Below are 17,001 nucleotides of genomic sequence, written 5' to 3'. Positions count from 1 at the left end.
GTTATAAAATGTCTTTCTGAACCGGGGCCCACCTTTTGTTATAGAAGGTAATGTAAACCCATAAGTGTTGCACTATTGCCTCTGGAGGCTGGTATTAGACGGGAGTTATTTCCTGTTCATTTTGATTTAAAAAGTTCAAGTTTAAGCCAAAAATAAAAAGTTTGCACGAGAAAAAAAATACAGTAATTTGATAGTATTTATTACAATGAGGCAAATTGAATTTGTGATATTGGGCTATATAAATAAAATTGAATTGAATTGAATAGAACAAGGTAATTTTGTTCTCATATAAGTTTTTATTAAGAACATGATGTATTATACATTGTCACAGTACTTAAGACATCCACAGTTCTTAAAAGTTTTATTTCATTTTTTGAATATGGACATAAAAAAATCACACTTTTTAAGGTAAATAAACATACAGAAAATATTACTTAAAAATATATAACAAAATAAAAGACAAAGTAATAAAAACAAAAACATCACAGTGATATAGAAGAAGAAGTCAATTTTTTTAGAGCTGTCGGGATTTCAAAACAGATCAAATTTGCGCATAATCAAGGGTCAGTTTTTCTTATCCATTGAAGAGTGGAATCAAAACTTTGTCTTGACCAACTGTTTCAGTGGGCAGAGTAAACTCAAACTCAAGCAGAGTCAATATGTTCATCCCATTTAAGCTTTCTTAGATCTCCAAAGCCAAAATAAAAAAAATCCCTCTTGAATAACAATTACAAACCAACAAAGAAGTATTGTTTTGGATAAATGTGAAGTGTATATTAATATCTAAAATTCACTGTAATATCCAGCTAGAAATTCAATATACGATATTATAATAAATGATATTATAATAAATATTAGAATGATGTTCATTGATTTCTTGCCATTTGTATATTACTTTGGAAATAAGCCTCTAATGCAAAATGGGTTATTTTTCTATTACACAATTTAAAAAATAATTTAAAATTTATTTTGCTCTTTTAAAGAAAACCTAATTTGCGAAAACAAATAAGGTAGTGGCATGAGCAGAAACTGAACAATACCAACCATTAAAAAAGCTTGGAAAAACATAACATGACAAAAAATATGTTTAAATGTCTCCTTTTGTAATTTTATTGTATTTTACAGAATCAAACAGTGCGGCTGTGGGATCATGAAACTAAATCTCAGTTTGATCAGCATCAGCATGAAAACAAATGCTAAAAACAAAGGATAACTCATTGTAATTCTGATGTTAGATCAGAAAAATCCAGCTATGAGTGGAGACAGTGGAGACAGTGGTAAGAGGCCAACATAATGGGGGGAAAATGTAGGTGGTTGGATCAGAGCTTGAGCCCAAACATAAAACACTGTAATGTGGAGAGATCCTCACTGTGCCAAAAACAGAAAGAAAACAAAGACACTGAGATAAATAGGGGTAGAGGGGAGCGCTGGATGTTGACGTGCCCCACTGTCACAAATAGTAACTTTGACATTCCTCTCTGACCCCAAACACATACAAAAAATACACACATGTATGCACTTCATGTAACATTTCTGAACAATTGTTCTTGAAGCTCATGACTTTTATGTATAAAAGCAAAAGTTCATACACTGTTTAGCACTGTTTCTGAAAGACAAAGAGATCCACCTATAATACCCTCCAGTTTAAGAGGCTCTATCTTGTTTTTTTTCCAGACTGGAACTTGACTGAAATAAAATGGACTGGAATTTGGTTAATAGATTGGTTTGGTTTTAACAGATGACAGAACAAACCAAAGACTGACAAAAAGTGGACCAAATGGCCCGAAAAATCTTGTTGTTCTAACAGCCGCTCACTTGTCTTCTACACAAAATGCACAATGATCACTTTACATTCCACCATTTGGTTACATTTTGCTCTTTAGTTGTTTGGAAGATCATTAAACCTTCACATTGAAGTGAATCGCACCAGAACTCCTTTGCAAGTTGACATCGATTCTCATTCTCAAGAGGCCCAAGGAAATTACCTGCTATAAATCAAACAAAGACCAGTGTGAGTGCACCTCAGTTTCTTCCATCCATCCATCTTTGTCTGCTCTTCCATGACTGGGTTGCAGGAGCAGCAAATAAGCAAAGATATTCACTTCTACCAATTCCTCTTGGGGGGGACACCGAGGTGTTCACAGGCCAGGGACACACGAGACAACGTCCCTCCAACGTGTCCTGCGTCTTTCTCAGGGCCTACGCCCAGTGGGACAAGCCCAGAACACCTCCTCTGGGAGGCGTCCAGGAGGTATCTGGACCACATGCCCAAGCCACCTCAACTGGCTCCTGTAGACTGAGTAGAGCTTGAGTGATCCCAGGTGCTAAGCTGTCCGGGGCTTTTGGCCTTAAGTGTATTTCAGAGTAAAAGTCGCTGTATTTTGCTTAGTTTGGCTGAGGGTGCAACTTATACCCAGGTGTGATTTAAAAAGCTCCAACCACTAGAGGGCACTGTAGGTGTGTGTTTGTATTTGCTACTGGTAACAACATAGAAGAAGAAGTGCCTCTTAGTCTTAAGGTGCATTCACACCGAACCCAATTTGCCCTGCCACTCATTCGCCTCTCGACTAATTCGCTGGTTGTCGCCTGTCAAAAAATGTGTTCCTGAGTTTGATGCCGCGGCAGCACATGGGAGGACCTACCAACTAATGTTTATAAGGAACGGTGTCTGTGGATATCTCAATATCTCAATTAGAATGTATGGAAGACACAAGAGATTTTGAGAAAAAAGGTTTATTCGTTGTGGAGAGTTCTACAAAAACATCGGTAATCATGTTTCCATATTTTGGTTTATATGATTATTAATAAAACGTTTTCCCGGTACATGGGGCTGTGTCTTTATGAGAGCCGCTTCCGCTGTGTTTTTGTGTCTCTGTGGCCGAGCTTGAAGGCTCACTGTCTCGTATTAACTCGAGGGGGGAAAAATAAAAATAAGGGGACTTTTTTCCCTTTCTTTTTTTGAATATTTTGATGAGGCCAGCAGCCTCCACACTTCGCAGCGGCTCTCTGTCTGCAGGCAAATGGAGTGAGTGAGTTCCACAGCGAGAGCGAAAGTCACTGAAAACGTCACATGCCCAAAGCTGAGTTCCTGATTGGCAGATGCGACGTGGCGTCCTCTCAAACTTTATTATATTTAAGTTTTGGCTACGGCGCCCAATTCGCGAGCTACTGCCAGTCCTTCGCGCTGCGTCGGTCGCTCAAATCACGCCGCGGGAGCACGCCTGTACCATTGACTTAACGTTGAAACTAGCCACCTCTGCCAAGCGATTCACGTTCCGTGTGAATGCACCTTTATGCTGGATTTGCCAGAATTGTTACTAAGCGAATAAAGAATAGAATGAAGAAATAATTGGATTCATGGATTTGAAGTGTTATAAAGAGTTTAGTTGACTTGTTAGAATGTTATCTTAATTGTTTGTATGTATAAATTTCTCCCAAAAGTTCAACTTTTACTCCAGTGTGACGCATATGTTTTTTTTTCCTTACTATGCATTTCTGGACTCTGCGACTTATACTTTTGAGCAACTTGGAGTCTAAGAAATATACGGGTTGACTAATTTTTCTTATGTGAGAAATCAAAGATAAAAGCTTTAGATTTGTGAAGACAGTGCATGCATATACAGACATGATGAAGGAAGACCAAGCAACAATAGAAGAAACAGAGAAAATACTCAGCAAACATGTCATTATAACTTTTAGTATTTTCTACTAGTTATGGTTAACCAAAATGTCTCTTTTCATTCAGAATGAATAAATGCAAACTTTAGCAGAGTACCACATCTGGGTGACTGTGTACTTTGGCAAACTACCATCTGAAATGGGCCTCAGACCACTTTCCAAGTGTTGTGTGTTTCTTTGTTTGCACATTTTAAGTTTCTCACCACTCTTTCTCCTCTCATCATCCACTTTTATCTTTGTCTTTCGTCTGTGTGAAAACGCTCTGCATCAAAGGATTCGCTGAAACGCTTAGACCGTTTTGTCCTTTAAACACTGCATTAAAAGATCATAGATCTTCTTAGGAAAATATATTTAGATAATTTACTGAAATCAACTCATTATCTAATGATGACATTTTTACTCTTGTTTGAGTGACTATTCGGAAGACTTTTCTTCTGCTGAAGTGGTTTGATTTTGAATCTTTGAATACGCCACTCACCATTGCTAAAATACAAAAACATTTAGTATGTTATGTATAGTGACTTAGCTACCCACGTTCTATACATAAGAAAAAAGAAAGAGACTGAATGGGAGATAGAAGGATTTTGTGTCATTTGTCTGATTTGTATGCATTAATCCACTCAGAGTTACTATTTGGGTCTATAGACGTGCACATGGAAAAGTCATGTGCTGCAGATATACAGTTATAATTATTATGCAAACTATTTAAGAGTCAAAAAGATAAAAATCTCTTTTTCAATTAAACTCATGTATGATGTTGCGTCTCTGGGTTCTTTAGATCAGTGGAATTCATCTCAGACACCTGTGATAATTAGTTTTCCAGGTGAGTTCCGTTAATAGAAAAACTACTAAAGAGAGACGTTCCACATTATTAAAAAGACCAACTTTTTTAAGGAATATAGGGAAGAAAAACATCTCTGCTGCTGAATTGGCTAAAGGCTTTAGACAAGGGATAGAAACCTTGTACATTTCACAAAAAACTCTAGTGCATTTCAGGTTTTTTGTTTGTTTGTTTTAAAAATATTGTTTGCTCAATACCATTTAACAAACACTAATGTTTAGTGACTTGAAAATATATGCTGACTGTCATTTGCACTGAATATTTAGAAAAATATTAGAAAAATATTATTTGCATAATAATTTGGAACAAATGTACAATTATGTCAGTGATGATAGCTTACAAAAAACTCCATAAACTTTGACATTCTGCATTTTATTTCTAATAATTGAAGTTAATACAAAAGATTAAAGCTCAAAGGTGAAGCTGAAGGATTGAGTGGCAGTTTTGTGTAACATCGAAACATTATTTGAGCATTTTTTTTCTTTCTAAACTTAGATCAATCTCAACTTCTTGTTTTTTTATGTTAATCAGTTTTTTTCTTAAGAGTAGTATACTTAAAGTTTATTTTTAGGTACTTATTAGAAGTAAATTTTACAAGTTCATGTTAAGTGTACTTGGATTATACTTAGAATTATACTAAGAGTCTAAATGTATTTAGCCTATACTTAAACTTTTGATTAAGATATACTTAGTGTAATCATTGGTGTACAAGTATTACAAAACATGTTTTCTGAAAGCATACATTTTATTAGAACCAGAGGACAGAGGCACCCTGCCTGTTTTTTTTTCACCTTCAGCTCTTGACTTCTGCTTATGGTTTGTAAAATTAGATGTTTTCATTTGTGAAATTCAACTTTTTTTCATGAATTCATAAAGTTAAATCAATATTTCTATCTTTTTTAGTTTAAAAAGACAACAAAATTATACTAACAGTGCTGTTTCCAAACCTTAATTTAATTTAATTTAGATAATTTATTACATTTTTTTTTATTATTATTTATTGCAATTTGAAAATGCTATATATTATTTTTATTTACAGCAATAAACATTTGACAAACTATACTACTTTAGATTAAGATAACAAACTTAAATTTACTGGAAATCATCAGTTTTGTTTCACATCTGAGTTTCAGTTCTGTGTTATTGTATACATGATAACTCTTTGTGCTTTCTCCCTTGCCTTCCCTTTCACAGCATTCTGTCACACTCTTCCTTTCGGTAATGCTCTAACTCCTCTCAGATGACTTTTGGCTGAGACTTCCTCTGAAGTGCTGATGGATCACATGCATGACGCCCAGGTTAACATGCAGTCAGGTTGAGGAGGCGGGGATGAGGGGGTCACGGTCAGAGGTCAGGATAATAGGGAAATCCCAAAGCTCAATGCAGAGCTGGTCATCCATGCTCTTATCTCATGTAGACATCACTTCCTTTAAAACAGCTACAAATGATGAGTAAATAGGGTTACTTCATTTCCAAATTTCACCTCTCGTTTCTGTTTTTCATTTATTGTAATTTTTGCTTCTCATTTGCTCTCACATGTTTTTACATGAAGAACGGGAACATGTGCAATTCTCTAAATACACACATTCGTTTGCACAAAATTGACATTTTCCTCAGTTTTCTCTTGGCTTTTCCTTCTGCATTAGTCCTACTGTTTTCAGCAGAACTTTTTACATCTTCAGCAAACTGCAAAGCAACGAGCAAAACAAGATAGAACGCGACCACAAAACCAAAGAATTAAAAAAAAAGAGTGGAATCAAAATGTAAAGAATAGCAATTAGATTAAAAAAAAGAAAATATAAAATTGAAAAAATCAATTTGATTGATCTTGAAAAGTGTGACAATTACATTTTTTGAGGTTTTGCAAATAATTTACAAGTTTAAGTGAAACTTCTTGTGCTGCTAGTTTAGCGAAAAAAAGGAAGTCTGGGAAACAGGAGAGTTGGAAATCAATCTGGGAAGAAAATGGGACAGCTACCGTAAAATTGGAAAGGATGTCATAGCAGGCCGGAGACTTCCTCTGTGTAAATCAAATTTATGGCTTAAAAACCTTTGAACACTGAGAGGAGGGGAAAAATAGTCTGCCACTAATATCTGTGCTTTCACTGAGGGGGTATTCCCACCTGAATATGAGCGTTTTGGAATTTCAGGAGTCAGAGATTAGCAGCATTGTAGAATAGAATAAAAAAAAACTTTATTGATCCAACAAAGGGGAAATTACTTTACAACCATAGCTCTATGAACAGCAGCAGATGAATTAATAAATAATTGACATAATTGTGACTGTCTATCCGGGGTGACTTAACCCAGCATGTGTGTGGCAGTGGAGGCGTCACAGCTCACTAAAGGCTGCTATAGCTTCTCAGCAGGTACATGTCAGCACAGCCTGCTCTTTGATTAGCAGACACTTCCCTTTAGCATCTAACTGACAAACACTCTTCCCTCTTTCTTCGTCCCTCTTTTACTGTCATGCGGTTGTGACCCTCATCAAGCCGCCCATTTAAAACTGCGTCATTTTGGTCCTCAAGTCACTTTGAGATGAGGCTGTTCTCACCCACAAATGAAGGATGCAGCTTCTTCTCAACTGTCCTTTTTAATTGACAAGTTATTTTGAATTCATATTTCCCTTCTTTGTTGCAACACAATGTGAAAGAAAATGAAAATGTCCTGAATCAGTCAAAGAAACGCTTACAGTGAGTAATGACAAGATTAGCTTGTGTAACTACTTGTTTGCAGCTTGTATGAGCGCATTCACAGTGTGATGGCTTTATGGGTGTGTGCAACAGAGAACCCGGGTTAATGAGAGACTTTGATATTTCTGCTCAGCACCCAGACGATGAGCAAGATATAGAGCGAACACAAGAAAGGAAGATGGAAGTCTCACAGAGGCCTTAAATAGTACAAATGAGTCCCAGTGTGTCTTTAACAAGGATGGATGTGTGTGTGAGCTTAAGAGAAGTTAACAGTATGACAGTGCTGATAGAATAACAGAAAAGATCTTTGAAAACATAACAGAAATAAATTCAAAAGTTTATTTTAGAAGCTTTTTTGGACAATAGCTTTATTTACATGTTTAAACACGACAATTTCTGTAAAATTACGTCATTTTTTCCCCATAGTTGGCATGACCTGTCAGAACAGTATTAGCTCTGTTTCACTGAGTAAAATATTAATCAAAACAAGTCCGACAACAAAAGCAGTACTGTGTGCCACCAGACACGCTGTTTTAGACAACTCTAATAACGTTTCACGCAAGCATGAACCATGAAGAAATAAAATGATAAACGCATGCAAACAGCCCGTCTATGTTTATCTGTTTAACACTGCATGTGCAATGTAAACTCTAAAATATATAAGGTTTTATTATTATCAACACCTTCCTAAGTGATAGTTGTACGTTTTATCTGGCCCGTGAAACCGTGAACTTTTTGATAACATTAAAGAGCCTATATAGTGCCATATGCTATATCATGGCACACTAAAGAACAATTATTGATTGAATATTTTTATGACATCTTTTTCCACCCTGAAGTAAGACGACTCGATCTTTGAGGAGACGGGACACATTTGGAAGATATTCGGTATTGTGTGTTTAAACTGAAAGCATTTTGCTGATCACTTTTAGCTCCGTGGAGAAAGTGGGTGGGTGTGTGTGTTAGCCTGGGGGCGGTGCTGGCAGTGCAGACTCTTCCTGGAAGGGGCTGTTCTCACTCCAGACTCACACTGCGTCCAATTCATCCAATTCATCCAGTCCGGTCTGACCTCTGGGGTCCGGCCTCTCTGGACTCCAAATCCATTTTTTTGGCTTCAAATTTTTGCCGGATGCTGGAGCCGAGCCAGAGCCCTTTTTTTTGGTGAAGTTGGGGCTATTAACGACCCAGACCGGAAATCATGCGAGTATCCGGTATATTTTTCAAAATACAACCTATTTTCGCCTGTACTCGCTGTTTTAACTGTGTAGTGAACATTAAGTCATTGTGACAACCAACCCTGGTTTCCCCTCTTTGTTACACAATACATGTAACACAGTCAAATATGTACCTGTATAAGACAAAAGTATTAATACAAGTTCCACGGTTACCCATTGTGTGCAGATGAGTCGCAGAAAAAGAGGTTTTGTGAATATATTTCTAAATCACAACGGAACGTTTACTAGTATTTTCTAAATAAATGGCAGGTTATCACATGAACCTACATGAGTTCCAAGTTTCAACAGCAGAGCTTGTGCCTACAGCAAGACCGCAGCCGTCCATAACCAATGTGAGACATCAGCCATAGCTAGACCGCTCCAGTGTGAGCCTGATGTCACTTGTCTGCGTCAGGTCGAGAGAGCATGCTCGATTTTGTGGTTTGAGAGGGGCTGGTGCTCAGAGAGCAGGTTTTTAGAGGAATTCTCAGGAATGCATGAATGGATCAAAATACTGCTTTAGGGTTCTTTATAGTGAGGAATGAAAATTATAATACACTTAAAAGCTCAAAAAGTTGAGTTTGTATGATACAGGACCTTCAAGAGCCCGGCCTAGGAGGTTCACTTTCTTCTAACAACTGTGTTTCTTATGCAACGTTTAAATCAAGCATATGATGTGTGTTCTTGAACATCTTTTCAACTTATGGGTGTGTTCACACTGCTGTTCCTACCTGATACTAGTGCATGCACCAACAGTTGGAAGAGGCTCAATGTGAAATGTTGAAATCTTTCTCCAGGCTTTCACTTTAACAGCTGTATTCCGATATATGAAAGACTTGGTGTCATATAATTCCGGCTGGGCATGAATTGCAATTATTAATTTTTCCTCCATGAACAGTTATCAAACAGTTAGCCGTACTGTAAATGAAAGAGGACGCCATATGTCACTACCAAATCCGAGTCCCCAATTGGTCAAAGTTCAGCTTCCAGCACATTGGATGGATGTCTGTTTTGTAAGTAGAATGGTCTTCAAAATGTGGCATCGACTTGTGAACACAAGAGTTTATAAAAAATACAAATATACTAATTTAAATAGACTTTTCAATGGAAGTGGTCACTTGATCTGGTGTTACTGAGGCTGTTGTGAACTTAGCTTGAGGGAATAGTTCAACGCTTTAATGTTCCTCAGTCGGCACTCCTGGTGGGATTTTCCTTCTCTCTGTGGATTCTTGTGTATTAGGCATTAAAAGGTTAGTTCCAGGATCATCTCCTAATGTCATTGAGGTGTGAATCCCTGACTTTTTCACGCCCCACCCCCTCTGCTGCACATTTACACCAGCTCAGGTGTCAAAGCCCCCACTGAGGTGACATTTATCACAGGTCTGGCAAAGAGCTCTGCTCTGCAACAACACTCACAGATAACAGAGGATGACTCACATTGGAAAAAGTGTCTCCTTCTCACCAGATATGAAGATTATCGGGTCTAGACAAGGGTGGTAAATCGGCTGTTTGCTTGGCAACACCTTAGCTGTCAAGAAAACTGTTACCTTTAGATTTGTCCCATTAAACTGCCCATTTAGAGACACCAGCTTCATGCTGATGAGTATCATTCGACTCACTGGCCAAGAGAGATTACACCCACACAATCTCACAGATTTATCTCGGACTACCTGACTTGAGTCTGTTTTTAGGTAATCTATCTTGCTCGAGTCTGCCTCCTCCTTTCCTCTGGAGATAAATGTGTCAGTCTCACTGTGTGTGGCTCAAGGAGAGTGCTCAGAGAATTCAAGACTCAAACTGTAGGGTTCCTATTGCATCAAACAGACTGACTTCTATTAAAACTCTTTTCATCCAAACTCTGGTGGAGTCAATAAAAGGTCACATTTCAGTTGACTCGGTAGTTAATTGTTCCACGAACAGAGCAAGAAATAAAACATTTGTGGAGGACAGTTACCAAAAGTTGGTCAAAGTGACCTTGTGACCAGAGGGTCAGCGGTTTGCATTCCTTGAATGCATGGTAGGCAAAGAGGGGAGCAGTGATGCAGAAGCCCCTTTAGCAAACACTCTAGTGAAAAAAAAGAAGCAAGGCAAAATAATATGTAGAGACATCTGTGAAAAGCAATTATGCCTGTTTCTGTTGTTGGCATCAATTATTCACTGATACTGATTCTGCTGAGTGAACTCAAAAGACATTCAGAAGTGGGTGAATGTCAGAGGCAAGATTATCAATGCGAAGATAAAAATGAAACCATTTTTAAAACTTTTTTTGAATTACCTCTTTTATTGTTTTGTAATTTGCAACATAAAGTTATTTTAAAAAGTGTAGTTTCCTTTATTTATTTAACATTTTTAAATTCCACCCATCCATTCATCCATTTTCAATCCTGCCAAAACACTTTGGGGGTCACAGGGTTGCTGGAGCCTATCCCAACCACTGTCTGGTGAAGGCTGGGTCCACCCTGGGTTGGTCTGTTCCAGATATTTCCTGTTAAAACTCCTATAAACTGTCAACCCTGGAGCATCCTGACTTAGGTGTGCCTTCAACAACACAGATTAATGCGTATTTGTTAGGACCACTTTATAGTTTTACACACAATTTTTAATTTTCTGTTCTGTTGGCAGTGCAAGCTTTGATTATAAAATGGGAGAAAGTGATGGCTGCAGTAATTTTGTTTTCAGAAAACTGTACTGTACATCAACTAAAACTAATGAGCACTTTCAGTTCTCAGTTTAAAGTTATCAACCTCTAAAAATGTGTTATTTGACACAAATCTGCCTAAATAATATCATACATTTAATTTTATGTCTACATGTTTTCCTGCTGCTTTAAGAATTTCAACTACAGACTTAACATTAATTTGTTGAGCATCTTTATCTGCGTTTTTTTGCATTAAGATCTTTTTCATTTCCAAATAGTTCAAAATGGGGCATAGCTTATAAAATAAATAAAACTTTTTGTGTTTTCTTAAAATGTTTTAGATCAAAAATAACGTTTTTGAGCTGCTAATGCTTCTGATCCGTTTTCAAAAGTATTTTTTTCTTTTTATAACTGTGTTATTATTATTTTTCGTTTATTTTTGAAGGTTGCGTCATAGCGAAAGGCCAAGCACTGCTGCTTTAGAGGACTGACCTTGTTGTTGTGTTGAGATTATACAGCTGTAGTTGTGGATTCTTTCTGTTTATGTTCTGATGTGATCTTAAGAGGAAAACTTGCTGCTTGCTGCTCATCCATGAGCAAAACTGTTTACTCTGCAGACACGAGGGGTTCCACAGTGACTGGTGCTGCTGTTAGTGAATGTGCTGATGCTGTGACAGCGTATGGTTATGCAGCTATGAAGAGATGTTTAAAAGTTTGAATCATATCAAGTCGAACACAACACGCCTTTTTGAATAAAACTGGTGAGTGTCTTTTGACCTGTCTGCATAATAACTGTTGTTGGCTTAAATGAAGGTGTCCTGACTTTTCTCAATCCCTTTTAATAACAAGCTACCTCCTCTTCTAAGACCCATGCAGGTAGTCTAAACAGTTATCTACTGCACGCTGTGTCTTGGTGTGCAAATGTGACATCCCAATGATCATATGATGTTCTTGTAATTGCTGTTATTCGCTGTGCGCTCCCTGTAATCTTTACAGCCCAATAGGAGGACTAAACACCCCCAGCAGAGACGACGTTTGATCTGTTCTAATTCTGCGCCGTGCCTTCACGTGTAATCGAAATTAAACCTGTCCTGTAAGCACTCACCACACCTGTGGTTACGGTGTGGTTTCCACTTGAAATGATTTACGTAAGCCATCTTCAAGTTCTGGCCTTTGATGAGATCTTGTTGTCCTGCAGGAAGAGATCAAAACCTCCCAGTGCAAATGGCTAAATGTAAAGAAAACTAATGTTCAGTGCAGCACATGCTTACTTTCATAATTGTGAAACATGAAACGCTCTTATTCACTCACATTTAAATTTAATGATTTATTTAGAATATTCTTCTTGGCTTATAAACACGCTCTGAGAAATCTTTTTACTTCCTGATTTGCTTTTGTGCTCAATGTTTAGAGTAAATGGTGACATGATGCCATCAACCCTAAAAGACAAAGTAGAACACAGACAAGAACAAAATGATCATCCATTCATTAATAGTTGTATAAATGTAGTTTTATATCATTCAAATATTCCAAAAACTTTATAAGAAAAGTCATTCAAATGTCTCCTTTTACAACATACCCTGTTGTGAACAAAGAAAGAGCAAATGCGCCATCTAGCGGAGGCAGAGAGGAATCATGGTTGGAGGAGGTGTTTGGCTTCGGTTGATGTTGGCTTGACATATTTTGTCTAACACAGGGGTCAGCGACCTCAAAAACTAAAAAAGCTAAACTAAAAAATTTATAAAATGTAGCTTTATTATTTATTTATCTATTTATTTTTTTACAGTAACTGAATCATAACAGTGTTGAGTATTTTTATAGATAAAAATGTTTAACTTTTGACATGCAAGTTCCTTTCAAAATAAAATACATCCCGTGTCAGACAAGATATTTCTCCAATAACAGATTTACTTGAGTTAAAAAGGCAAGAAAAGAGTCAAACTTTTTTTCCCATGGATCTCTTTATGCTATCCAATAGTATGATCATGTCGATGAAGAATTTTAATCTGTACATGTAGATGCAATTCTCTTCTTTAGGAATTATGCCTTTGAGCAGCAACATATGCTGTTAAGCAGCAGATGAAATGAATATGCAGAACTTAATAAACTAAAGCAAATTAACAAAAACATTGTTTTTTCTTTTATTTGTTTCCCTAAGCCAAAGAACCACAAAGAATGGACAAAAAAAAACACATGTGGCTCTGGAGCCACAGTTTGCAGACCCCTAGTCTAACAAGAGGAGACATCACTTCTTAAAACAAAAATGAGTAAAAAGGATTTCAGCTCACGCTCTTTATCTTTTTTCACAAAATCCATCATTTATTCCTTACATTTGGATTTTAACTCAACATAATAGACATATTCTGCCAATAGAAAATAACCAACCAAATTTATGTAAACTTCAGAAAGTTATATATATATATATATATATATATATATATATATATATATATATATATATATATATATATATATATATATATATATATATATATTATAATTCAAATTTTAATGTTTAGATTAACACTAAATGCAATATTTTAACTATAGAATGCATTTCTCCATAGTAAAAAACAAAACTGTAATATATTTATATACTTTGGAGTATGTGTAAAAGCATTTTCAAAACAGTTTAGTAGTGGTAAATATATGATAGTAGGCCTGCTTCCATTCCATTGCAAATTGCTGTTGCTCCCATGCAGTCCATGTTAAATTTGACTATCTGGTGTTAATATTAATTTGTGATTTATTAAATGAAAATAAAAATAAGTTTTCTGATGACAGTTGACTGTTAAGCGTGCTATACAAGACCAACGAAAAGTCATGAATGCCAAACCTTTTATTTTGAAATTACCGAGTTTCCTTCTTCCTTCCTTCGGCTGCGTCGTTCGACAAGGCGAAGAGAAAAACGAACCGAGGTCGCCTCTGCCCCCGAAAAGACTTCGCTTTGGATAATACAATGGATACTACGGAGAAGAAGCTCGCGGAGTTGGTACAGAAATACCCACACCTGTACGACTCGTCCCAGCGAGACTACAAAGACATCGCAAAAACACACGTTTCGTGGGTAGAAATCGCCGACGCCATGAGAATGTCGGAAGCAGAAGTGAAGACGAAATGGAAAAACATACGCGACAAGTTCTGCAAAGCGAAGCGCCGAGTGGTGCTGAAGAACATGTCGCGGATCTCCGACCCTGGCGCGAACATCCTGAAAGAGACGCGCCTGCCGTGGATTTACATGCAGCTGCCCTGGCTGGACGATTATGTTAAATTAAAATCAGTAGACGAATTAAAGGAGGTGTGTGCACCCGCCTGTTCCAACACAAAGAAGAATGTTCGCGCATCGTCTGTCAGAAAAATATGAGAGACTACCAAAAATAAATAAATAAAAAATGCATAACTACACGAGATTTATGCAAAACATATTCGAATAAATAAAATAAAATGTTTTATTTTAAGGATGAAAGACACGACTTATCATTTAAATGTTTTATAATAAATAAATAAAAAGTTAAAGAACTGTCAATTAAAATAGTTAAAATGGGGACCCAGTTATAGAAAGCAGTTAAAGTAACCATTTAATAAGTTATTTAATCTAAATGTGATGAGTCAAATGAACATCTAAAGATTTAGAAAAAAAAATATTTTTAACTTTAGTACACCCCAAACACGCCAAAAAATCTGTAATAAACAAATAAATCAATAAACATTAGACATTCTTTTTCTGGGGTTTTGTCTAGTGATTTTTAGAATCTAAAATCACAAGTGTTTAAAATAAAAGGTTGTAGGATCAATTGAAGTTGTATTCTAAAATATATGGTCTAGTAGTCCATTTTGATCACGTTCCAGTAGCTGACTTTCCATCAGGGTGCTCTGGTTTCCCAGCATCGGACACAGAGCTGGTGACATCTGAGATTGTTTGTTTTGGTATCTCACATTGGTTATGAGTCCAGTCCAGATCAGAAAAGTACTAGGATCAGCTAAGATAACTGTGCAGGGCCTCTGGTAGAAGACTCGAGCTCGGGTGAGGAACCACCCGGGAAGCGTGTTTACGGAACGCCCACACCGCTTTTTGGTCGTCTGTTGAAGAAACATAAAATAATGTCTGAGAGAATCAGATTTGCTATTAACTTTTTTCTGTCATGTTTTGTCTGTTTACAGAGTAATGGTGTTTTTTGTGCTCACAGGTAGATGACCTGCACCAACAGTGGGTAAAAGACAAAGAGGAGCAGCATGGTGCCATGCCCATCATCTTGGTCTGTCAGCCATTTGTAGATCAGTGTTTAGGTATACTGAGAGGTTGGGTTGTAAAATACCCCCAAGTCCCTAAAATGTCCCCCTCTAATGAAAATCCTGTTTTTAGAGTTTTTAACAGGCATGTGTGGCATTTTTCTTATGAAAGAGAACAAATGTAATAGCTGCTCAGCTCCAAAAGCCACACCCCCTCAGAGGAGATTTTGGTAACAGATGCTTCAGATCAATGTGGAAAATGGCTTTTTAAGACATTTAGGTTATTTAATTTTGTTAAAAACTTCATAACCAATTAAAACACTACTGGGAACATTAAAAAAAAATGTCATGGGGGACTTTAATTCCAAAAATCATCCGTTGTCTTTTCTACTCATTTTCAAGAAAACAACCTTTGTAAACCCAAAGCAAAAATTATTTTAGGATACTAGATAAATATTCCATTTCCGATTCAAAAAAGTAACTATGTATTTTTTATGCCACACAGGCGACTGATAGAACTCATGAACTGGAGCAACAGTGTGATAAAAGACAAGGGAAGGACGAGCGCCACACATCACTGCCTGTCATCAGCACAGGTTTTTCCCTTGTAGAGTCCTCTTTAAGCAGGCCTCATGATATAAGAGCCACTACTAATATGAAAGAGCAAGAAACCACAGAAGAAGAGAGGATTGCTGCAGACCCTATCAGCAGCTACAGAGATGAAGATGAACTCTTTCTGTTGAGCCTGCTGCCCTCACTAAAAAGGCTCACCACAAAAAAAAGGATGGAGGTGCGGATGAAGTTCCAACAGGTTCTTTATGCTGCAGAGTTTGACGACTAGGACTTCCAAGAATCTCCTGAAGGCTGCAGGAAGTCGCTGCATCACGTTTGGAGTCTTCTTCGGTATATTATTCTTATATGTTTCATAAATTATTGTTTGCATATTTGGTTGTTTTAAAATAGCTAATGTTTGTGGGATTGGATGGTTTTCTTATTTCTCACAAAGGTTAATACTGTATGTATGTAATGTGAAATGAGGTAATAACCTTGTTTTAGTTTTCAAATTCATTAAATTGAAAAAATTCCTATAAGGACCATACTTTCTTCCTTTGCAAACAGGGATAATAACGACACTCTTGGAGTCAAATGTTTTAGTAGAGTGGGCAAATGTTTGAACAAGTTAAGCTAAATCATCATTAATTGAAAATGACATTTCCCAACATTGTAATTTTTCTATGTAAAGAGGTTGAAAGTAAAAAGAAGCAAGCTTTCTTTTTGATTTGGTAAACATGACATTTTGTTGGAACTTCTCCCTTAATTTAACCAAAGAAATCTACTGTTCATCTCATTTACTGAATTGCATTTTGCACTTGTTTCAAAATAAAACCATATATTCTTTTATGTTTGTCTTTTATCACACTTAAATTTTTTTTTGCAATTTGCAGAGTAAATGTTCTGATAGACTTTAACTCATAGAGGTCTATTGCTTATCGAGGTTTACATCCATAGCAGGCAACTTTTCCACAGCTAATTGTGTCACAGTCCCATCATGCCTTGCACATTGTAAACAAGCACTTTGAGTAGTTATTACCAGCCATATGATGTCAATTAGTTATCTAACAGATAACTGATAGACATCTATTGTAGTTGTCTACTGGACATCTAAGTCAACTCTATTTTGTTACTCCATGACAGGGGTCACCAACC

At 36.7% G+C, this 17,001-nt stretch overlaps 1 protein-coding gene across 1 annotated transcript; it reads left to right on the top strand.

Moving 5' to 3' along the window:
• Positions 1-13,890: 13,890 nt before the first annotated feature.
• LOC112160878 lies at positions 13,891-16,676 on the top strand. Its single transcript, XM_024295736.2, has 3 exons — positions 13,891-14,362; positions 15,252-15,320; positions 15,800-16,676. Exons 1-3 carry the CDS (start codon positions 14,024-14,026, stop codon positions 16,133-16,135), a joined length of 744 nt encoding a protein of 247 aa, XP_024151504.1. The 5' UTR covers positions 13,891-14,023; the 3' UTR covers positions 16,136-16,676.
• Positions 16,677-17,001: the final 325 nt, after the last annotated feature.

The sequence above is a fragment of the Oryzias melastigma genome, linkage group LG3 (genome assembly GCF_002922805.2).
Source record: "Oryzias melastigma strain HK-1 linkage group LG3, ASM292280v2, whole genome shotgun sequence".
NCBI classification, from domain to species: Eukaryota; Metazoa; Chordata; class Actinopteri; order Beloniformes; family Adrianichthyidae; genus Oryzias; species Oryzias melastigma.
This window is presented reverse-complemented; position numbering and strand designations above follow the sequence as displayed.

Coding starts and splice junctions, on each gene's coding strand:
- LOC112160878 (XM_024295736.2), top strand. CDS start 14,024: ATGGATACTACGGAGAAGAAGCTCGCGGAGTTGGTACAGAAATACCCA. Junction 14,363..15,251: donor CAGTAGACGAATTAAAGGAG/GTGTGTGCACCC, acceptor TTGTGCTCACAG/GTAGATGACCTGCACCAACA. Junction 15,321..15,799: donor GTGCCATGCCCATCATCTTG/GTCTGTCAGCCA, acceptor TATGCCACACAG/GCGACTGATAGAACTCATGA.